The sequence below is a fragment of the Heptranchias perlo genome, chromosome 4 (assembly GCF_035084215.1).
Source record: "Heptranchias perlo isolate sHepPer1 chromosome 4, sHepPer1.hap1, whole genome shotgun sequence".
NCBI lineage: Eukaryota > Metazoa > Chordata > Chondrichthyes > Hexanchiformes > Hexanchidae > Heptranchias > Heptranchias perlo.
In genome coordinates, this window is record NC_090328.1 from 13,299,008 (window position 1) to 13,324,529 (window position 25,522).

Sequence of the window (25,522 nt, forward strand, 5' to 3'; positions counted from 1 at the left end):
TCTACAAGGCACAAGTCAGGAGTGTGATGGAATACTCTCCACTTGCCTGGATGAGTGCAGCTCCAACAACACTCAAGAAGCTCGACACCATCCAAGATAAAGCAGCCCGCTTGATTGGCACCCCATCCACCACCCTAAACATTCACTCCCTTCACCACCGGCGCACTGTGGCCGCAGTGTGCACCATCCACAGGATGCACTGCAGCAACTCGCCAAGGCTTCTTCGATAGCACCTCCCAAACCCGCGACCTCTACCACCTAGAAGGACAAGAGCAGCAGGCGCATGGGAACAACACCACCTGCACGTTCCCCTCCAAGTCACACACCATCCCGACTTGGAAATATATCGCCGTTCCTTCATTGTCACTGGGTCAAAATCCTGGAACTCGCTTCCTAACAGCACTGTGGGAGAACCGTCACCACACGGACTGCAGCGGTTCAAGAAGGCGGCTCACCACCACCTTCTCGAGGGCAATTAGGGATGGGCAATAAATGCTGGCTTCGCCAGCGACGCCCACATCCCGTGAACGAATAAAAAAAAAACTTACCCCAGCCAACTAGTCAAAAATCCCAAATTGTGAGGGGGTGATTTTAACCTAACCCACCCAGCGGGAAATCGACGATCGGATTGCCCGCCCGTTTTACACCCCGCTCGATTTTACTTTGCATCGGCTTCTTAGGAAAGTAAAATCAAGCGAGGTTTAAAACGGGCGGCAGGTTCAATCCTGGTCCATTTCCCGTCGGGCGGGTTAGGTTAAAATTACCCTCTCCGACAGTCAGCTTTTGGAAGTTTCCCAGGCGGCGTGCACGGAAATCACTTATTTTAATTGATTTGTTGGTGAGATGTGGGTGATGCTGGCAAGGCCGCCTGTGTTGCCCGCCTCTCGCTGCCGGGAGGGTTGATGGCGGGCCACCTTCTTGAACCTCTGCGGTCCCTGCGGCGATGGCGTTCCCATGAGGATGTGTGATGAATTAATTAAAAGGCTGATTCACCAATTGGGCGCTCCAGGCAAGGGGTGGCGCTGTTTAGGGGCATTGATCAAGGAAATCGTGGGCCCGCATTGCTTGACTTTCTATCTGTTTAAAATGAATGGTTGGAAAATCAGGGGATTTGGGCTCATGGTTGTCTGACCAGCGCTCCCTGAAAACTCTGCTCCTACTAGGAACAGCTATTCGGGGAGTCAGCCCTGAAATGTAAAGTAATTAAGGGAAATGAGTTGTTACGATCTGGAATGCACTGCCCGAAAGGGCGGTGGAAGCAGATTCAATAGTGACTTTCAAAAGGGAATTGGGTATATACTTGAAAAGGAAACATTTGCAGGGCTATGGGGAAAGAGCAGGAGGAGGGTGGGGCTAATTGGACAGCTCTTTCAAAGAGCTGGCACAAGCGTGATGGGCCGAATGGCCTCCTTCAATGCTGTATGATTCTTTGATAATTATGGGCTCCCTGATTGGTTTTGTTCAGTAGTCCTTAGATTTACAAATATATTGGCCATAAGATGAACTAATTGTTTCAGTCTGGATTTTATGCCTTTGATTTCCAGTAGCCTGAATGCTGGCAGGAGTTTATTCAGCCCTCAGCGTATTTTTTTTTCTCTAAAAATATAATCTCTTCTGGCTTCTCAGATATTCACATTTGGTTGGCGAGAAGACATACGGCCTGGAGAGCCACTTCATACCAGGAAGTTCTGCTTCGATGCCATCTCCCACAGCAGCTCTGTCACCCTGTATGACTGTCACGGTATGAAAGGCAATCAGTACTGGCGCTATCGAAAGGTAAGCAACACCCTTGCACAGTGAGAGGTTTTGGCAGATTGTAGAATATTAGCCAGTGATCTACTACTGTAGCAATCTTGATATGTTGATAATGCTTCTATTGTCAGTGGCAGAAACTCAATCCTTTTCTTAATTAATCTCCACGGGCTCAACTTAATCTGACCCGATATCAAAGCTACATGGCATTCTATTCTCCGTAGCTGTAATCTCCACTAGAACAGTTGTTTTCAAGTTTTCCTGGGAGGCAGATACCCTGCAAATATTAACTGACTCTAGAAGACCCCTTGCTAATGTTGACACAATCCCAAGGACCTACTAACCCATTGACTGAAAGACAATGTTAGCTACAAAAAGTGACAACATTGCAGAAAATGTTTCTATTAATTAAAAAAGAATCGAAAAACATGCTGGTAAGTCAGAAAAAATGACTCACTGACTTACACTGGCTTCCAGTCCACCAACACCTTGAATTTAGAATTCACTTCCTTGTGTTCAAATCCCTCCATGGCCTTACCCCTCCCTATCTCTGCAACCTCCTCCAGCCCTGCAACCCTCCGAGATCTCTGCGCTCCTCCAATTCTGGCCTCTTGTGTACCCCCGACTTCCTTCGCCCCACCATTGGCGGCCGTGCCTTCAGCTGTCTAGGCCCTAAGCTCTGGGATTCCCTCCCTAAACCTCTCCGCCTCTCTAACTCTCTCTCCTCCTTTAAGACGCTCCTTAAAACCTAACTCTTTGACCAAGCTTTAGGTCACCTGTCCCTAATGTCTCCTTTTCCAGCTCGGTGTCAATTTTCGTCTGATGACACTCCTGTAAAGCGCCTTGGGATGTTTTACCATGTTAAAGGTGCTATATAAATGCATGTTGTTGTTGATATTGAAAATATAGATAATATATAGGATGCAGGATTCTCAGATATGCCAGGCACCTGACCAGGAGAAACCTGATCCCCTTGCAAACCACTGGGAGCCTCTCGCAAACCCAGTTTGAAAACCTACACATTACATTAAACATGTCACATGAACATACATACGAACATACGAATTAAGAGCAGGAGTCGGCCTTTTGGCCCCTCGAGCCTGCTCTGCCACTTGATAAGATCATGGCTGATCTGATTGTGACCTGAACCCTGCTTCCCATCTATCTACTATATACTACTCACGGTAAAGTGTGAGTTTTATTCGGGGGGGTTGGATGCAGGAAATATAGAGTCATAGAGTCATAGAGTTATACAGCACGGATAGAGGCCCTTCGGCCCATCGTGTCCGCGCCGGCCATCAGCCCTGTCTACTCTAATCCCATATTCCAGCATTTGGTCCGTAGCCTTGTATGCTATGGCATTTCAAGTGCTCATCCAAATGCTTCTTGAATGTTGTAAACAATTTTACAACACCAAGTTATAGTCCAGCAATTTTATTTTAAATTCACAAGCTTTCGGAGATTTTCTCCTTCCTCAGGCAAATGTTTCAAGAGCTCCTTGAAGCCTACGCATTTATACATATAGAACAATACATGGTGTTTACAGACTGCCCCTGCAACTGCCCGTTGCCAAGGCAATCACCGTGTTCAGACAGAGAGGTGTCACCTGCAGAACCCCCGAATACACATTCAACAAAAAAACAAACAGGGAAAAAAAACAGAGAAAAAAAACAGAGAGAGGCAGAAACATCTGGAAGGCAGAGAGAGCCAGCAAATGACCCATTATATTAAAAACAGATAACATTTGTTCCCCTGATAAGTCATCCCCCTCAACAATATCCAAAGCGGTATATTTGTTTGAGAGGGGGACGGCCACAGGGGACCCCTGCACTGCCTGCCTGCTCTTCTTACTCTGCCTGGTGGTCACCCAATTACTTCCTGCCTGTACAACCTTTACCTGCGGTGTGACCATCTCACTAAACGTGCTATCCACGACGTTCTCAGCATCGCGAATGCTCCTTAATGAATCCATCCGCAGCTCCAGTGCCGCAATGCTGTTTGTCAGTCGCTGCAGCTGGATACATTTCCCGCACACATGGTCGTCAGGGACACCGGAAGGGTCCCTGATTTCCCACATAGAGCAGGAAGAGCATAACACGGGGCTGGGCTGTCCTGACATGACTTACCCTTTAACTAATTAATTCAAATTAAATGAATCCCAACATATATGTTTATTCATTCTCAAAGTAAATCAAATGAATGACAAGGGATCATAGAAATATTTTTATCCTACAAAGCAGACCCATTATGCTGGCACCTCTCAGCCCTCCAACCTGTACCACCATTTATCACCAACAATGTCATGTGAACACCATCACCTCCAAGTTCCCCTACCAAATGCACACCATTTGGGCATCTGACACCGCTCCTTCAATGTCAATGGGTCAACATCCTGGAACTCCCCTACCTAACACCAACATGAGAGTACCGTCACCACATGCGGTGGTTCAAGAAGGAGGCCCAACACCACCTTCTCAGGGCAACTAGGAATGGGCAGTAAATGCCATCTTTGCCAGCCTCACCCACATCACCAGAACAATTTTTTTTAAAGTTACATGAACAGTATCTGCTTTTATTTTGTCCCCTTTTTTTTCACTGGGTGTTCCTGGCCACCAGCCTTGGCAAATCCGGAAAGTTTACTTTGGCTGTGAACCGCCCTTCACTTGGCACTAAGCCAATATAAAAGCAACTGATATTTCTCTCTGTCGCTCTCTCTCCTGTCTATGTCCATGAATCATGCACATTAACACAATGGTGCAAACTCAATTGCAAGTGCTGGCGATGCTGCAATTGTCTCGTCAACCTGACTTCTCAGCATATAAGTGCATGTCCCAGCCAGTACTGTGTGAGCTAAATGTACTGTGATTCCATCATATTTGTAAATATAGACTTTCCAAAGCCAAATAAAACATAAAGGGAAAAAAAAGAAAGCGTTTTAGTAAACTGTGTGCCGGTTTGGAAATAAATGACTGGTTTGTGTATTTGGCTCAGATCAGTGCAGTAAAGGTTCTGAAGTTGTGGTAAGGTACATTGTCGGGCAAAGTACAAGGAGAATTAAGCTGCTTTTACATGACTCTAGTGCCTTCCTAGTGCCATCTGCTCCCAACACGTGCGTGCGCTGTGCAGCCAGTGATAACACCAGAGTAAAATTGCCAAATTCTCTGCTAAGGCCGGCAGCTGGGAAGATCTGCTTGTTTTTTTTTAATGACCCTGCAAGTTTCCTTTGATATTGCCATTGGCTGCACAGGACACAAGTGTGAAATGAAAGAAGTTATAGTCTGAATCTAGCCCTTGCTGAACTTGCTGTGGATATCACAAAGTGGGAAAATATTCCATTCATCAGTACTAACATCTCTCTCCATGTAAACTGGAGCAGAGGGTTCATTATACTACATTTACATTACAGCACTGCTGCCAAAGGGGAGATTTAATAGAGGTGTTCGAAATCCCGAAGGGTCTTGATAGAGTAAATAAGGAGAAACTGTTTCTACTGGCAGGAGGGACACAGATTGAAGGTAATTGGCAAAAGAACAGAGGGAGAGATGAGGAGAATTTTTTTTATGCAGCGAGTTGTTATGATCTGGAATGCACTGCCTGAAAGGATGGTGGAAGCAGATTCAATCGTAACTTTCAAAAGGGAATTGGATAAAGTACTCGAAAAGAAAAAAAATGGAGGATTAGGGGGAAACAGCAGGGGCCGTGGGACTAATTGGCTGGCTCTTTCAAAGAGCTGGCACAGGCACGTACTGTGCTGTATGATTCTATGACACGCAGGACATTTTCAGGGTTATCCTGCATTTACCGCCTAGGACAGGCAATTGCTGTGGTCATTTGCAAGCCACTCTGAAATGTGCATTAACAGTCGCGGTGTTCATCTATACTGTATACTATGAAAACAATGTGGGCAAATCAACAATTGCAAACCTTTAAGAAAAAGCATGGAGTGGGACTACTTGGATAGCTCTTTCAAAGAGCTGGCACAGGCACGATGGGCCAAATGGCCTCCTTCTGTGCTGTATGATTTTATGATACTATAACTCTGTCATATAAACTTGTGCCTCTAGAGACACAGAAATTCACCCTAAGCAGTTTTTCCCCTGATTAAAGCACAGTAACGTTCTCACCAAAAGTAAATAATTTTTTTTTCTGGGGCATTATCACCTGACAAAAATATATTGTTAAACTACTTGGAGTGTACAATGGAATGTCCACTATCCCTACTCCAATTGTCCACCTTTCCACCAGATTATCTCACGGGACCAAGCTTCATTGCACAGCCCACTAATACAAACCTCCTCCTGCAATATATATTGGACCAGCCTTCATTCCCGTGCCTAGGCTATGACTGTACCATACGTATAAGGCTGAATTTTAAAAAAACCTTTGATTGTGCAACAACTTCCGATATTTAACGGGGGATAATAGAGGTAGAAGTGATTCTGGGAAATAAATTAATTAATCCCGGCTCCTGATCAAATTAAAAAATCATTTCTAATCGCCATCCAGGAACGGAAATTATGTGAATCTATACTCTGCCCAAAGTAGACACTAAGGATTAGAAATTATAATTTTGTTTATGTCGCACACGTTTTACAGGCTTAAAACATGCGCCTAAGCATCCAATATGGGGAGTGGCGAGTGCACGCTGATTCCACTCCCCCCATATTGGTAAGGCTCCAGTATAGGCATCCAGGGCCCACGGGGGCACAACACCTTTTTGAGGCCCCCTTCCCGAAATTGGGGCTGCCCTGAACGCAGCCAGCGCCGGCTGCCATGTCTACATAACAGTGGTCCTTAAAGGGACCGCTGGAGGCCGCCACCAAAAAAGGTATGTTTTTTTTTAAAAGTCTTACCTGGATGTGGAGTCTGGAGGAGCACACCTGCACCTCCCGGCTCCAGAGCAGTCCCAAAGACCACTGTCGGCCCCCACTTTATGTGTTCATCAGACCCTGAGGTAAGATAATGACAGAGACCAACTTGCATTCAAACAACAATATTGTACAGTCAAAGGGTTCATGCTGATGACTGCAGAGTACAATTCGGAATGTGGGTTGATCAGGCCTATGTCCTGAGAGAACTGTAGTAACGACCTCTCTTGTACGACGATGTTGTTCGCAGTTAGTTCTCAGCGCCGATCAGTTAGGTACTCCGCATCGACACCTTTTCGCTCTCCTTTTTATTTCCAAGTTGTCTGCCTTTTTATGCCGCAACTCAAGTTATTAGCAAATAAGGCAATGCTATCATATAAGGAGTTGTTATTCTCCACTTGTGCAAGGGTTCTGCTTTTGTGATTACTGAGTGAACTGCCAATTCATCTGCTCTCCAACTTTGCTCATTATCGTGTTCTTCCCATCATCGTGTTCCTATAGTATCAACATTGACATAACAGTTTCAGCAGTTCTGCCCTTTTAGTTGTAACCTTGATAATCCTGGTTCTTACGCTACACACGATGATTAACCACTGACCTCATTCAAATGACAAAAAGTACCGTAGGTAATTGGAATGGGAAAGGAACATGTCCATGCAATACAGCAGAAATCCCATGCCTTGAGAATTTTTTTGTGTGTCCCTGTTTGCTCCCAGTTTTTCTTCCCTTGCAGATTACTACAGCTGGAGCTGTAGGGATGCTCACCGACAGTTGGTGCCACACCATCAGCAGCCAGGTCCAACATGCGTATCTATTTCCAACCCCCTACCTCCAGAGTAGAGTACCTTATTTGGTGTTAGTGGTGGCTCAGTGGGCAGCACTCTTGTCTCTGAGTTAGAAGATCATGGGTTCAAGTCCCCCAGAGACTTAAGCATATAACCTAGGCTGACACTCCAGTGCAGTACTGAGGGAGTGCTGCACTGTCAGAGTTGCTGCCTTTTGGACGAGACGTTAAACTGAGGCCCCGTCTGCCCTCTTGGGTGGATGTAATAGATCTCACGGCATGATTTTGAAGAAAAGCAGGGGAGTTCTCCCCGGTCTCCTGACCAATATTTATCTCTCAACCAACATCACTAAAACAGATTATCAGGTCAAATTCTTTTTATTCATTCATTGTCGCTGGCAAGGTCAGCATTTATTGCCGATCCTTAATTGCCCTTGAGAAGGTGGTGGTGAGCCGCCTTCTTGAACCGCTACAGTCCATGTGGTGAAGGTTCTCCCACAGTGCTGTTAGGTAGGGAATTCCAGGATTTTGACCCAGCGATGATGAAGGAATGGCAATATATTTTCAAGTTGGATGGTGTGTCTCTTGGAGGGGAAAGTGCAGGTGGTGGTGTTCCCATGCACCTGCTGCCCTGGTCCTTCTAGGTGGTAAAGGTCGCAGATTTGGGAGGTGCTGTCGAAGAAACCTTGGCGAGTTGCTGCAGTGCATCTTGCAGATGGTACACACTGCAACCACGGTGCGCGGGTGGTGAAGGGAGTGAATGTTTAAGGTGGTGGATGGAGTGCCAGTCGAGCGGGCTGCTTTGTCCTGGATGGTGTTGAGCTTCTTGAGTGTTGTTGGAGCTGCACTCATCCAGGCAAATGGAGAATATTCCATCACTCTCCTGACTTGTGCTTTGTAGATGGTGGAAAGGCTTTGGGGAGTCAGGAGGTGAGTCACTCGCCGCAGAATACCCAACCTCTGTCCTGCTCTTGTAGCCACAATATTTATGTGGCTGGTCCAGTTAAGTTTCTGGTCAATGGTAGCCTCAGGATGTTGATGGTGGGGGATTCAGCGATGGTAATGCCATTGAATGTCATGTGGAGGTGGTTAGACCCTCTCTTGTTGGAGATGTTCATTGCCTGGCACTTGTCTGGTACGAATGTTACTTGCCACTTATAAGCCCAAGCCTGGATGTTGTCCAGGTCTCGCTGCATGCGGGCATGACTGCTTCATTATCTGAGGGGTTGCGAATGGAACTGAAAACTGTGCAGTCATCAGCGAACATCCCCACTTCTGATGTTATGATGGAGGAAAGGTGATTGATGATGCAGCTGAAGATGGTTGGACCTAGGACACTGACCTGAGGAACTCCTGCAGCAATGTCCTGGGGCTGAGATGATTGGCCTCCAACAATCACTACCATCTTCCTTTGTGCTGGTTATGACTCCAGCCACTGGAGAGTTTTCCCCCTGGTTCCCACTGACTTCAATTTTACTTGGGGTCATTGATGCCACACAGTCAAATGCTGCCTTGATGTCAAGGGACGTCACTCTCACCTCACCTCTGGAATTCAGCTCTTTTGTCCAAGTTTGGACCAAGGCTGTAAGAGGTCTGGAGCCTAGAGGTCCTGGTGGAACCCAAACTGAGCATCGGTGAGCAGGTTATTGGTGAGTAAATGCCACTTGATAGCACTGTCGTCGACACCTTCCATCACTTTGCTAATGATTGTGAGTAGACTGATGGAGCAGTAATTGGCCAGATTGGATTTGTCCTGCTTTTTGTGGACAGGACATCCCTGGGCAATTTTCCAATTTGTCAGGCAGATGCCAGTGTTTTAGCTGTACTGGAACAGTTTGACGAGAGGCGTGGCTAATTCTGGAGCACAAGTCTTCAGCACTACAGCCGGGATGTTGTCGGGGCCCATAGCCTTTGCTGTATCCAGTGAACTCAGACGTTTCTTTATATCACGTGGAGTGTATCGAATTGGCTGAAGACTGGCTTCTGTGATGGTGAGGATATCGGGAGGAGGCCAAGATGGTTCAGCCACTCGGCACTTCTGGCTGAAGATGGTTCCAAATGCTTCAGCCTTGTCTTTTGCACTCACATGCTGGGCTCCACCATCATTGAGGATGGGGATGTTTGCAGAGCCTCCTCCTCCCGTTAGTTGTTTAATTGTCCACCACCATTCACAACTGGATGTGGCAGGACTGCAGAGCTTTGATCTGACCCGTTGGTTGTGGGATCGCTTAGCTTCCGCTGTTTAGCATGCATGTAGTTCTGTGTTGTAGTTTCACCGGGTTGGAACCTCATTTTTAGGTACGCCTGGTGCTGCTCCTGGCATGCTCTTCTACACTCCTCATTGATCCAGGGTTGATCCCCTGGCTTGTTGGTAATGGTAGAGTGAGGAATATGCTGGGCCATGAGGTTACAGATTGTGAGGGAATGCAATTCTGCCGATGCTGATGGCCCACAGCGCCTCATGGATGCCCAGATTTGAGCTGCTAGATCTGTTTTAAATCTATCCCATTTAGCACGGTGGTAGTGCCAGACAACACGATGAACGATGTCCTCAGTGTGAAGACAGGACTTCGCCTCCATAAGAACTGTGTGCTGGTCAATCCTACCAATACTGACATGGACAGATGCATCTGTGACAGGTAGATTGGCGAGGACAAGGTCAAGTAGGTTTTTCCCTCGTGTTGGTTCGCTCACCAACTGCCGCAGGCCCGGTCTGGCAGCTATGTCCTTCAGGACTCGGCCAGCTCGGTCAGTAGCGGTGCTACCGAGCCACTCTTGGTGATGGACTTGAAGTCCCCCACCCAGAGTACATTCTGTGCCCTTTCTACCCTCAGTGCTTCCTCCAAGTGGTGCTCAACATAGAGGAGGACTGATTCATCAGCTGAGGGAGGGTGGTAGGTGGTAATCAGCAGGAGGCTTCCTTGCCCATGTTTGACCTGATGCCATGAGATTTCATGGGGTCCGGAGTCAATGTTGAGGACTCCCAGGGCCACTCTCTCCTGACTGTATACCACTGTACCGCCACTTCTGGTGGGTCTGTCCTGCCGGTGGGACAGGACATACCCAGGGATGATGATGGAGGTGTCTGGGACGTCAGCTGAAAGGTATGATTCTGTGAGTATGGCTATGTCAGGCTGTTGCTTGACTAGTCTGTGGGACAGCTCTCCCAATTTTGGCACAAGTCCCCAGATGTTAGCGAGGAGGAATTTGCAGGGTCGACTGGGCTTGGTTTGCCTTTGCCTTTGCCATGAGATTATCTCATTGCTGTTTGTGGGATCTTGCTGTGCATAAATTGGCTACTGCGTTTCCTACATTACAACGCTTCAGAAAGTACTTCATTGGTTGTAAAGCGATTTGGGCTGTGAAAAGTGCTATATAAATGCAAGTTCTTTCTTTTTACTTTAACGCACTGTGCTCCGCCTGGAACTGCAAGTGACTTCATGTGACAGGCGATCCCGGAACTTAAAGGGCAGCCAGGCCCTTCACCTGAGCTCATTCTGTGTTATTTGCATTCTTTGTAATCTGGATTGCAAACAATAGTAAATATGATCCTAACAGCTATTCCAGATGGTTAAACAAAACAGTGTGGTAGCAGTCTGGTCCAATACTAGGTTTTTCAGGTTGGCTGAGTTGGTAACATTGTGGGGCCGATTTTCATCCACAGGTGTAGGTCAGCTCTAAATGATTAAGAATTGGTGCGATGGGCACTCAGTACTCCAGCGTAAGCTCATTTGCATAATTATTCCGAGCACCGGATGCCAAATCAGATAGATTTGGGAGGAAAATTACATGCAAAGTTACATAAAAGGATGGGGGCAATTAAAGGGAAGTGTCACAATAGCTGGGTGCAGCGGTGATGGGGGGCGGTGGACAACGAGATTTCAGTAAGCCTTTGAAGAGTTTCAAAAGGCATCTCGACCAGTTGGCAATTTTCACCAAGACTGAAGGGATTAAGAAGTGGCGAGCAATAATGATGGGAATTGGAACCCCAGGTGTTGTCATGCATCTGCAGAAAAGCTAACAGAGCAGCCCAGCATTCAATCCCCTGTTGGAATATAGGTGGTGCTGCATAATACTTGCAAGGAGGGTTGCTCTGTGTGCCAATCTGCAGCACCATAGGTCAGCATTGCAGCAGGCCTGCAAGGAGGTGAAGCCAAGTTTTAAGCCGAGCTGACTGTTATTGTCCCTCTATGTGCTGAACGGTAGCTACAGTTGCCCTTGGACCAGATGACACTGCTCTGCTGACCCAGACCCTGAGAATACAAGCCCCCACCATGGTCTTTACCAGGTAGGTGTGTATGGGCCTGCCAAAATGGTTGCTGGCAGCTTGGCAAATACAACTATTTAGCCCGGCATGCTTTTTTCCTTCACGCAGTACTGTATAAAGCATGGCTTGCTGTGATTGGGGTGCTTCGATGTCAGATGTGGCTCAGTTGGCAGCACTCTTACCTCTGAGTCATGAAGGTCGTGGGTTCAACTCCCACTACCAGAGACTTCAGCACATAATCTAAGATAATGCTTCAGTGCAGTGCTGAGGGAGTGCTGCACAGTTGGAGGTAATGTCTTTCCTATGAGATGTTAAACCATCATCTGCCCTCTCAGAGGGCATTATTTCAAAGAAGAACAGGGGAGTTCTCCCTGGTGTCCTGGCCACTATTTATCCCTCATCACTAAAACAGATTATATAGTCATTATCACATTTCTGTGTGTGGGAGCTTGCTGTGTGCAAATTGGCTACCACATTTCCTACATTACAAGAGTGACTACACTTCAAAAAGTACATCATTGGCTGTAAAGCTCTTTGGGACATCTTGAGGTCATGAAAGGCACTAAATAAATGCAAGTCTGTCTTTTCTTTTTCGGAAGAACCATTCAGTATAATGGATAGTCATTCCCACCTCGAAACGACGGCATCGAACATTTGCTGGGTGCAGCTTCTTTTAGATAGAGGGACCTCCACCAGCATTATGTTTGCCAAAAACAAGCTAATTGCACCTTTCCCTGCAGATGCAGTTCTGTTGGTGCCAGTAAGAGGTCCTCCCTTTCTTATGAATAGAGAATCAGCTCAGAGAATTCCAACTGGGAAACCGATTGGTGCCAGTAATGGTGCATGGCAAAAGAATAATGTAGAAAGACTCTTGAAAACCTAAGTGCTAGCAGGAAAATAAACAAAAAACCCTTGCATCCCATATTTGTGTCCTTTAAATAACCTCCTTCCTGAAAGCTCCTCTCCTAACAACCCTTGATGTCGGGTTTCCTCAGCCTAGTTTGAGCCAGGATATCAAATGGTAAGTTTCCATCCCTCATTTTAGACAGGAGCTTCTGCCGAACTAGCCCAGGCCCAACCAGAAATTGCAGCCAAAAATAAACAGATATCAGTTTCCACCTGATTTCCACCTTGTTTCTGCTCCATTACACCATATCTGAGCCTGCTTTCAACACAGACAAAAATCGGCAGTCGTAACGTTGTGTATTGAAGCCCTATATGGGATGAACGCTTAAGCTAGGCTGTCTCTTCGCTGCAGTACTGAGGGAGAACCATATTGTGAGAAGTGCTGGCCTTCGGGTGAAATGTTAAATCAAGACCCTATGGGTTGTTAAAGCCCCCCCCGTGACACTATTTGAAGAAGAGCAATGAGCTCTAATGAGTGGCATCAAGCAGGACACCACGCCAGAGGCAGAGTCCCACAGTTTCGGGGCTCAGATGTGCTGGCCGTCATTGCTCTGGAACCAAAACCACCAAGAAATACAGATTAAACGTCATTCATCTCATTGCTGTTTGTGGGATCTTGCTGAGTGCAAAATGGCTGCTGTGTTTGCCTACAGAACAACTATTGCACTTCAAAAGTGATTCATTGCATTTGAAGCACTTTGGGATGTCCAGATCAACGTTGACCAGTAACTATATAAACGTAAGTTATTTCACTCTTTCTTACGCTCCTGACGCTCCTTATATTTTATTCCAAATGATACTAGCAAGGGAGCAAGTCATAAAAGGTGCAACAGTTACATAAGCATGTGCAACTTCCCCCTCTCCTCCACTGCGTGTGTGTTAGCAGTGAATCAGCTACCTTGGCCTGACTGAGAAGCAATGCATAAGGAGGCTGTAACTTACCAGACTGGAAGTCAACAAGATCAGTGACCTTGTAGCAGAAGGTGGAGTTGAGGCCGAAGATCAGCCATGATCTGATTGAATGGCACAGCAGGCTCGAGGGGCCGTATGGCCTATTCCTGCTCCTATTTCTTATCTTATGTTCGATGATGTGTTAATGCCCTTTACAATCCTCTTTACTGATAGAGGCTTTACCTCTGTCAATAAAATTAACTACAGCCTTGAATTTTAATGTGACTGGTGCAATCCAGGCACCCACAGGAGACATTTCTTGTATTGGACCTCCTCCAGCCCTGCAACCCACCGAGATCTCTGCACTCCTCCAATTTTGGCTTCTTGCACATCCCCGATTTTCATCGCTCCACTGTTGGCGGCCGTTCCATCAGCTGCCTAGGCCCTAAGCTCTGGAATTCCTTCCCGAAACCTCTTCACCTCTCTCTCCTCCTTTAAAATGCTCCTTAAAACCAGCCTCTTTGACCAAGCTTTTGGTCACCTGTCCTAATGTCTCCTTATGTGACTCGGTGTCAAAATTTTGTTTGATAATCGCTCCTGTGAAGTGCCTTGAGGGATGTTTTACTATGATAAAGGCACTCTTTAATTAATTCAAGTTGTTGTTGTAGTGTCACAGAAGGCCTTCATCAGTTTACAGCACACCATAAACATTTAGTATTTGAACAGCAGCAGAGGGAAGCACAACTCGCTGGGCTCCACATGATACAGACATGTTACGATTTGTGTGCCCGTCATGAATCCAATAGCCTAGAATACATGAGCAGGAAAGGATTTAATTTGATGAATGTGCCCACGGAAAAAATTTTGCACATTAACTGCTACAAACTGCTTGAGTTATTCCAAATGGACAATAGTTTGGACAGCTGGACTCCAGAGCAGTACTTGTTAAAACCCTGCTTATTAATATTTTGGACCAATCTACGGTGCACAACAACAGATCAGTTATAATGAGACACTGAAAGAGCAGACATCTGAGGTTTTGAAATATTGGCCCGGAATTTCCTGGAACTTTTCGGCATAACTACAGCGCAGCGCCGTTGTTTTGCGAGGAAATCCCGATGCACGCTGAAACGCACAAGCAAATTTCCTCCATCGTTTGCGCACTTCCAATATACATCCACTGAAGCCCTTTGCCGCTCATTTACATAGCCCCATGAAAAAAGCCAGCTGACTTACGTTTCCTGCATTTATGCCTGTAATGGTGCTGGGGTAGATTTATGCCCAAATATTTAGACGCAGAGTCAGCTAATATCAGCGTAACTGAGATTTCTGGAGTTTCATTGCGCTTTTCTTCATGATTTTTTGGGGAATTTTTCTTGCTGAGACCTGCGCTATACTTAACCAAAGTGCTGTCAGACTCAATAGACCCTGAAATTCTTCAGACTCAGTCTTCCCCACACATATAGAAGGGTTAAGCAGCTGGAATGACCACTCCAATGGGCATATCCTGATGGCCATGTTTTTAAGTATGCATAATTTGGGTATTGGTCTTACATGTCCATTCCGTCTACATAAGATATATTTTCCGACGAGCACTGTTGCTGAACAAGCGCTTAATACACTCATACAGATTCCTCCATGTACTGTTTAAACAGAGACAACAACAGCAGCTTACATTTCTATAGTACCTTTAATGTAGAAAAACATCCCAAGGCGCTTTGCAGAGGCGTTAAGAAAAACAGACACCGAGCCAAAGAAGAAAAGATTAGGAGGGGTGACCAAAGGCTTAGTCAAGTCTTAAAGGAGGAGAGGATGTGGAGAGGCTCTAGGGTTTACAGAGGGAATTCAAGAGCATGGGATCTAAGCAGCTGAAAGCACAACTGCCAGTGGAAGGGCAAAGGGGAAGAGGTTGGAGTCAGAGAAATGAAGAGTTTGGGTGGGGGGGGATGAGTGGTTTTAGGGCTGAAGGAAGATACAGAGTTATGGAGGGGCGAGGCCATACAGGGACTTAAACACAGGGATAAGAATTTTAAATTTGAGATGTTGGGGGACCGGGAGCCAATGCCCAATTAGAGTTGAATTACAGCTTCCTGTCATGGACCCTGCATTGTAAAATGCGCAGAGGGATTTAGTATGAGCACATTGAGCTTCAAAGATTGGTTGGAAAATATATCCCCATGGATCCAAACTCGGACGGTTCTTAACAAAGGGCTGGGGGTACTCACCAACTTTGCAGCAGTGCCATTCAAGTGCCATTCATACGCACAGACGTATCTCAAGGCAACTCCGCATTCATTTATCTTTTAAATTAGATATTTTCTTCTAATATAGACTGTTCAGCAGAAAACAGAACAAGGTGGTGAGGAGGGTAGTTGTCACAGAGAGTTAACTTTGATCTTAGACAGAGCTGTAACCTTGGCAACATTTGCTTGGATTGTTCTCAGGCTAAGCTGGGTGGGTGAGTACTTAGTCCTTGTTGCTGTTGGTGAAATTAAAGGAGAAGGAAACAAAGAGGGCTGGGAATACATTACCAGTCGTATATTTATGTGGATTCATGTGGCTCCAATTGAGCTCCCAAGCCCTTCCGGAGTCATGCTTCCCATTAAAAAAATGATAGCTAATCAAAGACGTAGGCAGGCCCATCACTATTACTGGTGTGACCTGGAGGAAAGGAAACATGAACTGGCAAGTCTGTCTGGGTTTTTTTTGAAATGTTAAGGAATATTTCAAAAAATATAAGCCTAGAAATGACAGATCCCATGGGGGTGCAGAGTTGTGGCAGGGGGAGAGTGCCAGTCGAATGTTAGGCAGAAGCTGGATTGGGGTTTCTAACCCATCTGACTTAAGTTTGAAATTCCAAACCAGTGGGGATAGGCGCACCCTAACTACATCTTGGCAATAGCTTGGTGTATTTCTGGGGGCATTTCCAGACTACCATGTGACTTCCGTATGGTGGGCCCTCCATTCATCCAATGGTTCCTAGGACAAAGGATGTAAATCTTCAGAGGTAAGTGATCCCGAAGGAACCCAATAATTCCTTTGAAGAAATTAACATTTTTTTTTACCTACTTCTTCAGTTTGCTAAGGGGGTCAGGGCTTCCTTTGTTCATGGGGCCGATTGCCAGCACAGTGAGGTAGACACGAGTTGCCCACCTCGATTATTCTAATGACCCCATTCCTACACTTGGGACGGGGTTAAATAAAGGCCAAACATTTTTCCTCTTAGACTTCCCTCCCTTTTGGACAGTCGCAGTTCACTGGAGTGGAGGTGGTTGAGGTACTTGGTGATTCATTAGGCAAAAACACTGTTGTTCCACATCTAGAATCCAGGTTCAAATCCAGCCTAGGCTTGCAGAATCAATTACTTCTCTTTCTGAGGGTCGCAAGAGTCCCAAGTGAAATGGGTATTGAACAGACTCAATTCAGTTCTAAGGTGATTTGGATCTATGACACAAAACCATAATTCAGCTCTAATTAGGCAAGAGGCCATCAGGATGGCTGGATTTGGGAAAAATGCTTGTCAAACTGCCACACTGCTCCTAAAGATTGGAGTTAATGCACCTTGGGCTTTAGTTTTATTACATTCATGTTGAAGCAAAAATATGCCTGCGTTGCATTTAACTTCTTCTTGGGGTGGTGCCAGTACAGCTTAAAAAAAACATCAATGGGCAAAATTGTGCTGATGTTGATAAATTCTCCACCTGGTTTTGATCAGTCAGAGCATATTAAACAAAAAGGACAGGAGTTTGCCCCCTCCCAGACTTTCTGTTACCTTTAACAAGACATTTTGCATAAACATTTAAACATTTGACTCTTAACTGCCCTCTGAAGTGGTTTAGCAAGTCACTCAGTTGTATGAAACTTTCTCAGGACAGCTAGGGATGGGCAATAAATGCCAGCCTTGCCAGCGGACACCCACATACTGAGAATGAATTTTAAAAATTGTAGTAAGTGCCCTCGAAAAGCAAGGTGAGTCTGTGTGAATTAATTAAACTGTTATGTACTGATCAGTTGATGATAAACACAACAAATGCATTATGCAACTGTTTCCTGTTACAAATCATCAGAGGAGTAAACCAACAATGCTGGAATATAACCACAGAACATTCTGGAAATACGCAGCCGGTTAGTCAGCATCTACAGAGAGAAAATACAAGTTAACATTTTAAGCGCATACCCATCTTCAGAATGGCTGGCATATGTTTCTGAATACTAAAATGTTGCAGTATAAATTATATTAGTGCTATTCAATTAATGCATCACAACCACACCGTTAGACCACACTTGGACTACTGTCTGGTCTCCATATTATAAAAAGGATATAGAGGCACTGGAGAAGGTGCATAAAAGATTTACAAGGATGATACCTGAACTGAGAAGTTATACCTATCAGGAAAGATTGAACAGGCTAGTGTTCTTTTCACTAGAAAAAAGAAGGCTGAGGGGTGACCGGATAGAGGTCTTTAAGATTATGAAAGGGTTTGATAGGGTAGACATAGAGAAGATGTTTCCACTTGTGGGGGAGACCAAAACTAGGGGCTATAAATATAAGATAGTCACTAATAAATCCAATAAGGAATTCAGGAGAAACTTCTTTACCCAGAGAGTGGTTAGAATGTGGAACTTGCTACCAGAAGGAGTAGCTGAGGCGACTGGCATAGATGCATTTAAGGGGAAGCTAGATAAACACATGAGGGAGAAAGGAATAGAAGGTTACACTGATCGGGTTGGATGAAGAAGGGTGGGAGGAGGCTCGTGTGGAGCATAAACACCGGCATGGACCTGTTGGGCCGAATGGCCTGTTTCTGTGCTGTAAATTCTACGTAATTCTATGTAAACGACATTTTTAATAATTAATAAAATTAATGGAAAAAAGCCACAGAAAATTCTAGAAATACATAGGAGGTCAGTCAGCATCTATAGGGAAAAAATACAAATTATCATTTCAGGTGTATACACTTCATTAATTAAAGCATTACATAAAAATGTCCGCATTTTTTTGAAAATGTATAGTTATGACCAATAATCTGTATACGCTTACGAAGGGATTCAACTCAAAGCATGTGCAACAGATACGACAGGTGATTTCAGAAGCTGTTCAACAAAGACACTTCAGCTTGCAATGGCAAGTTGGGACTCATCTGCAACTTCTATGTGGAATGTGAATGAAGAAACTGTGAGGGCCAAGAGAAATGGACACAGCACAAAGAAGCGAGCGAAATAAAATAGAAAAAACGTCTATGGTAAGTAAAAAAAGAAATCTCCTTTTACACTTAAATGTTAAGTGAAATGTTCACTGCATAACTTTTAACCATGACAACTATATAAATTTAAACAAACATCTTTGTACATTTCCCCCCCCACAGTGAATAAATGCACTGCCTGGTGTGGTACTGAACAATGCAAACCAGAAGGTCCCAGGCTTGATCCCAGATATCTTCTGTGTAAACTGATCTAAGCTGGGGTGGTAGTAAGGGGTGTTACAATTGAATTCAGCACAACTATAGGAAGAGGAAAAATCAGCCTGGATTCCTGTTGGAAAGTGTATGGTTAGCAACGTCTGATTAGAACAGGATCAGGCTTGGCCGCCTTGAATTGAAGAGCCCACTTTCAGGATTCACGTATGAAAAATGGCTGCTTAGGTAAATTGAGCCAGTGCCAAAGGAATCTGTGGCCTAGCTTGAGTAGCAAGAGAGTAGCACAAAGAAAAAAGCATCTTTGCATAGTAAAGGTATAGTATAGTGGCTATGGTACTGGACTGGCAACCTAGAGGTTGTGAGTTCAGAATCCAATCATGGAAGGTTGTAAAATTGAATTAAGTAATTTGTGGGCCAGAATCAGAAAAATGACCATGAAAACTAATGGATTGTTGTAAATCCAACTGGTTGACTAATATTCATCAGAGAAGAGATACCTACCTGGTCTAGCCTACACATGACTGTGGTCTCACACTATGCAGTTGACTCCTAATGCTGCCCTCAGAACAACTTGGCAATAACTATCACTCAAAAATCAAGAAAAATAGTTAAAAATTTTGAAGTGATAAAGTAGTATAATAGTATCTGCATTTGAAAATATGAGCTGTTAACACACAATATTTACTGATAACATTGTGAAATTCCGTTCTGATAAAACTATTCACATTTGTTTTATTCGCAGATATTACACATCACTATTTCACGAGCTTTGGGAGGAATCCTCAACAGAAATACCCTCCGATGTGTATGGAGTGACGTGTCGGTCAAAGTGTCACCAGACGTCACCCTTAAAAAAGGCACTCAGTTCACTTGGTAGAAGTGACAACTTTGTGGCAGTGGAGGAGGAGGAGGAGGAGGAAGACTCGCCAGAGGCTGACCGCAGTGCACGTCAGAACAACTGGAGTAATCTGTTAAGATTACTGGCCCTTATAATATTGCAAAATATTTTGTAATGTACTTCTGTGCACTTGGCTAAATACACAATGGTCCCAAATGTACATAACCTCTGATATATGGGGCTGATATCTGACATTATGGCGTTAGCCGTGCCTTAGTGGTAGCACTGTCGCCTCTGAGTCAGATGTTCGTGGGTTCAAGTCATTCAGCACGTCGAGCCTGTTCCGCCATTAAATTAGATCATGGCTGATCTGTATCTTAACTCCATCGAACTGCTCTGGTTACGTAACTCTTAATGCTCTTGACTAACAAAAATCTATCAATCTAAGTTTTGTCATTTTCAATTGACCCCCAACCTCAACAGCTTTTTGGGAGAGAGAGTTCCAGATTTCCACTACCCTTTGTGAGAAGAAGTGCTTTCTGACATCACCCCTGAATGGCCGAGCTCTAATTTTAAGGTTATGTCCTCTTGTTTTGGACTCCCCTACCAGAGGAAATAGTTTCTCTCTATCTACCCTATCAAATCCTTTAATCATCTTAAACACCTCAATTCGATCACCCCTTAATCTTCTGTACTGAAGGGAATACAAGCTTAGTCAATGCAACCTGTCCACATAATTTAACCCTTTTAGCCCTGGTATCATTTTGGTGAATCTGTGCTGCACCCCCTCCAAGGCCAATATATCTTTCCTGAGATGCAGTGCCCAGGACTGAATGCAGTACTTCAGGGCAGGTCTAACCAGAGCTCTGTGCAGCTGTAACGTAACTTCCACCCCTTTGTATTAGCTGCTGAGTTTCCTCCATTACAACAGTGACTACACTTCCAAAAGGACTTAATTGGCTGAAAAGCGCTTTGGGACGTCCTGAGATCTTGAAAAGTGCTATTAAAAATACAAGCCTTTCTTTCTTTCTTTCTTCTTGCATACTCCATAACAGCTGGGAAGGGACAGTAGCTAATGTGTCCCCTTATCCATGATGTCCCTGTGGAGGGTACCTCCACAAATAGATTGCCTTCCCCACCCATCCTCTCAGCCCAACAGTATAGTCATGAGCTTCTCTAGCATTTTCTGTTCTTATTTCACATTTCCAGCATCCACTTTGCTTTTGTTTGAATATAGTCATGGATCTGTTTCCTGCAAGGATCTTGGTGCGTGTCTTCTGTTTACGTGCCTTCCTTGCGCACGTCATTGTCCTCGCACTGGGCAGAATCTTGATCCGCTCCCGCAAAATCACCATGGCTCACTTTTGCTTCTTCCCTGAGGATAAAGATGCCAGGAAACATTTGTGACGATTCAGAAAAGGTAATTTTTTGCTTCAAAACTCTGCTGCCCCATGTCCTATCTCATACAAAGTCCCATCCAACCATCACCCTTGTGCTTACCTAACCTACATTGGCTCCCGGTCCGGCAATGCCTCGATTTTAAAATTCTCATTCTTGGGTTCAATTCCATCCATGGCTTCGCCCCTCCCTACCTCTGTAACCTCCTCCAACCCTACAACCCTCCGAGATAAGTATGCTCCTACAATTTATTTTTATTCGTTCATGGGATGTGGGCGTCGCTAGCAAGGCCAGCATTTATTGCCCATCCCTAATTGCCCTTGAGAAGGTGGTGGTGAGCCGCCTTCTTGAACCGCTGCAGTCCGTGTGGTGAAGGTTCTCTCACAATGCTGTGAGGTAGGGAGTTCCAGGATTTTGACCCACGACGAGGAAGGAACGGCGATATATTTCCAAGTCGGGATGGTGTGTGACTTGGAGGGGAATGTGCAGGTTGTGTTATTCCGCTGTGCCTGCTGCCCTTGTCCTTCTGGTTGGTAGAGGTCACGGGTTTGGGAGGTGCTGTTGAAGAAGCCTTGGCGAGTTGCTGCAGTGCATCCTGTGGATGGTACACACTGCAGCCACAGTGCACCGGTGGTGAAGGGAGTGAATGTTTAGCGTGGTGGACAGAGTGGCAATCAAGTGAGCTGCTTTGTCCTGGATGGTGTCGAGCTTCTTGAGTGTTGTTGGAGCTGCACTCATCCAGGCAAGTGGAGAGTATTCCATCACACTCCTGACTTGTGCCTTGTAGATGGTGGAAAGGCTTTGGGGAGTCAGGAGGTGAGTCACTCGCCGCAGAATACCCAGCCTCTGACCTGCTCTTGTAGCCACAGTATTTATATGGCTGGTCCAGTTAAGTTTCTAGTCAATGGTGACCCCCAGGATGTTGATGGTGGGGGATTCGGCGATGGTAATGCCATTGAATGTCAAGGGAAAGTGGTTAGACTCTCTCTTGTTGGAGATGGTCATTGCCTGCCACTTGTCTGGCGCGAATGTTACTTGCCACTTATCAGCCCAGCCTGGATGTTGTCCAGGTCTTGCTGCATGCGGGCACGGACTGCTTCATTATCTGAGGGGTTGCGAATGGAACTGAACACTGTGCAATCATCAGCGAACATCCCCATTTCTGACCTTATGATGCAGAGAAGGTCATCGATGAAGCAGCTGAAGATGTTTGGGTCTAGGACATTGCCCTGAGGAACTCCTGCAGCAATGCCCTGGGGCTGAGATGATTGGCTTCCAACCACCACTACCACCTTCCTTTGTGCTAGGTATGACTCCAACCACCGGAGAGTTTTCCCCCTGATTCCCATTGGCTTCAATTTTACTAGGGCTCCTTGGTGCCACACTCGGTCAAATGCTGCCTTGATGTCAAGGGCAGTCACTCTCACCTCACCTCTCGAATTCAGCTCTTTTGTCCATGTTTGGACCAAGGCTGTAATGAGGTCTGGAGCCGAGTGGTCCTGGCAGAACCCAAACTGAGCATCATTGAGCAGGTTATTGGTGAGTAAGTGCCGCTTGATAGCACCGTCGACGACACCTTCCATCACTTTGCTAATGATTGAGAGTAGGCTGATGGGATGGTAATTGGCCGGATTGGATTTGTCCTGCTTTTTGTGGACAGGACATACCTGGGCAATTTTCCACATTGTCGGGTGGATGCCAGTGTTGTAGCTGTACTGGAACAGTTTGACTGGAGGCGCAGCTAGTTCTGGAGCACAAGTCTTCAGCACTACAGCTGGGATGTTGTCGGGGCCCATAGCCTTTGCTGTATCCAGTGCACTCAGCATCTTGATATCACGTGGAGTGAATTGAATTGGCTGAAGATTGGCTCTTGCCCATCCCCGAGTTCCTTTGCTCCACCATTAGCGGCCGTGCCTTCTGCTGCCCAGACCCTTAGCTCTGGAATTCCCTCCCTAAATATCTCTGCCTCTCTACTTCTCTTTTAAGTCGCTCCTTAAAACCTACATCTTTAACCAAGCGTTTGGACAGAGCTTTATATGGCTCTGTGTCAAATTTTGTCTGATAACGCTCCTGTGAAACGCCTTGGGATGCTTTACCACATTAAAGGCGCTATATAAATGCAAGTTGGTGTTGTTCATTTGTAAACTGAAGACCATACAATAAAGCTTTGCAGTTATTCTGAACATCAATGATGGTTTTGAGCTTATAAAAAAGTTGGGCCTGCGCGGGATGCAGGGTACAATCCCTGTGCCTGAATGGGGAGGCCTGAGGCACCCCCGATATTGGGCCTCTGGCCAGTTTACATTAATTATTCTTCACTGTCAACGTTGCCAGCGTACGCTCCTGCTGCCAGCGCAAACTCCTTTCTCAATATGACGGCAAAAACGGGTGCTAAGTGGCCGAATTTATAGGCCGATGTGGTTGTATGGTTCACATTTTCAATAAAACATAAAACATTCCTACACTAATATTCGAACAGTTGAATTTCAAGACCCTTGTTGACTTTTTCTGGCTGCAGTGCACCACTGTCTTTAACACCTTTCAGTTGCAGATGTTGGGTCTCTGTGCTAATTACTTTTTTTTACATTGTTTAACAAGTACTTTTAGTACTACAGTTATAATCTCTGGTTTATAACATATGCTTTGACATCCACTCACTGGCAGCTACACGGAGTGGAGAAGTAGTTAAGGAGGCTACTTCCAACTATTGCAGGGGAATTAGACTTTCCACACCTTGACTATTAAGGGACTGGAATTTTAACCCACATTCTTATTTTTCCATCCAAGGAAAAATTGACCTGCAAGTGAAAATTTTTGTCTTGTCACGGCCAACAATATAAATGGTGTGGGGATTCCTTTTTGAAAACCAGTCAAAAATCAATCTACGACACAGGACAATTTAAACCCAAATATTTTAAAAGAAGGTTAAGTAACGGGCCTGGAATCCAAATCTTGTCCTATGGATTTCTAATATGTTAACTTTTCTTATTATGGGAGGATTTGCTGCATCTTCCATGTTGTACCATGCAAGGACATTTCTTCCTTGATGTGAAAGTGCAGGGAATCAAAAGCAACAACTTTCACTTCTACATCACTTCAACATAGCGAAACATCCCACGGTGTTTCTCAAAGTGAAGAGAAAGGGGAAGGAATGTTGAGCATGAGTTAGGAGAAAGGTTGGGAGGTGAGCAAAAGTGTGGTTCAAGTGTGGTTGTAGTCAAAAATCGACTATAATTAATGAAGGCAGCAAAAAGCCATTTAGCATCAGCAATAATGGCACTTTGGTATTACATTACATAGAATTACGTGGAATCTACAGCACAGAAACAGGTCATTCGGCCCAATTGGTCTATGCCGGTGTTTATGCTCCACACGAGCCTCCTCTCACCCTACTTCATCTAACCCTATCAGCATATCATAGGAACAAAGGAACATAGGAACAGGAGTAGGCCATTCAGCCCCTCGTGCCTGCTCCGCCATTTGATAAGATCATGGCTGATCTGTGATCTAACTCCATATACCTGCCTTTGGCCCATATCCCTTAATACCTTTGATTGCCAAAAAGCTATCTATCTCACATTTAAATTTAGCAATTGAGCTAGTATCAATTGCTGTTTGCGGAAGAGAGTTCCAAACTTCTACCACCCTTTGTGTGTAGAAATGTTTTCTAATCTCGCTCCTGAAAGGTCTGGCTCTAATTTTTAGACTGTGCCCCCTACTCCTAGAATCCCCAACCAGCGGAAATAGTTTCTCTCTATCCACCCTATCCGTTCCCCTTAATATCTTCCATTCCTTTCTCCTTCATGTACTTGTCGAGCTTCACTTTTAAATGCATCTATTCTATTCGGCTCAACTACTCCATGTGGTCGCAAATTCCACATTCTACCCACCCTCTGAGTAAAGAAGTTTTTCCTGAATTTCTTATTGGAGACTCTCCTATATTTATGACCCCTAGTTTTGGACTCCCCCACAAGTGGAAACATCTTCTGACCGTGTGCCAGGGACCTGGCTTTTTGTAGATTGTAAGAATGATCATCAGAGACGTGCAAACAACAACAACAAAAACTTGTATTTATATAGCACCTTTAATGTAGCAAAACATCCCAAGACACATCACAAGAAGGTTATTCAGACAAAATTTAACACTGAGCCACATGAGGAGATATTAGGTCAGGTGACCAAAAGCTTGATCAAAGAGCTAGATTTTAAGGAGCGTCTTAAAGGAGATAGAGGTAGAGAGGCAAAAAGGTTTAGGGAAGAATTTCCAGAGCTTAGGGCCTAGGCAGCTGAAAGCACATAACTCTTTTCCATTGGCCCTCCAATGGGGACTGGCAGCATACAGATGTACAAAAAAGGGGAGACTGGCATTCGGAGGCTACAGGGCTCCACGTGGGTGTTATT

At 45.2% G+C, this 25,522-nt stretch overlaps 1 protein-coding gene across 4 annotated transcripts in view; it reads left to right on the forward strand.

The window, feature by feature from the left end:
• The window catches only part of galntl6 (polypeptide N-acetylgalactosaminyltransferase like 6), a 1,033,047-nt gene that overhangs the window by 1,001,583 nt on the left and 5,942 nt on the right, over positions 1-25,522 (forward strand). For all 4 annotated transcript variants that reach the window (XM_067982486.1, XM_067982485.1, XM_067982488.1 and 1 more), the window contains one exon: positions 1,627-1,776. In XM_067982486.1, coding sequence (XP_067838587.1) covers positions 1,627-1,776 — 150 coding nt within the window. The remainder of the gene's footprint in view (positions 1-1,626; positions 1,777-25,522) is intronic.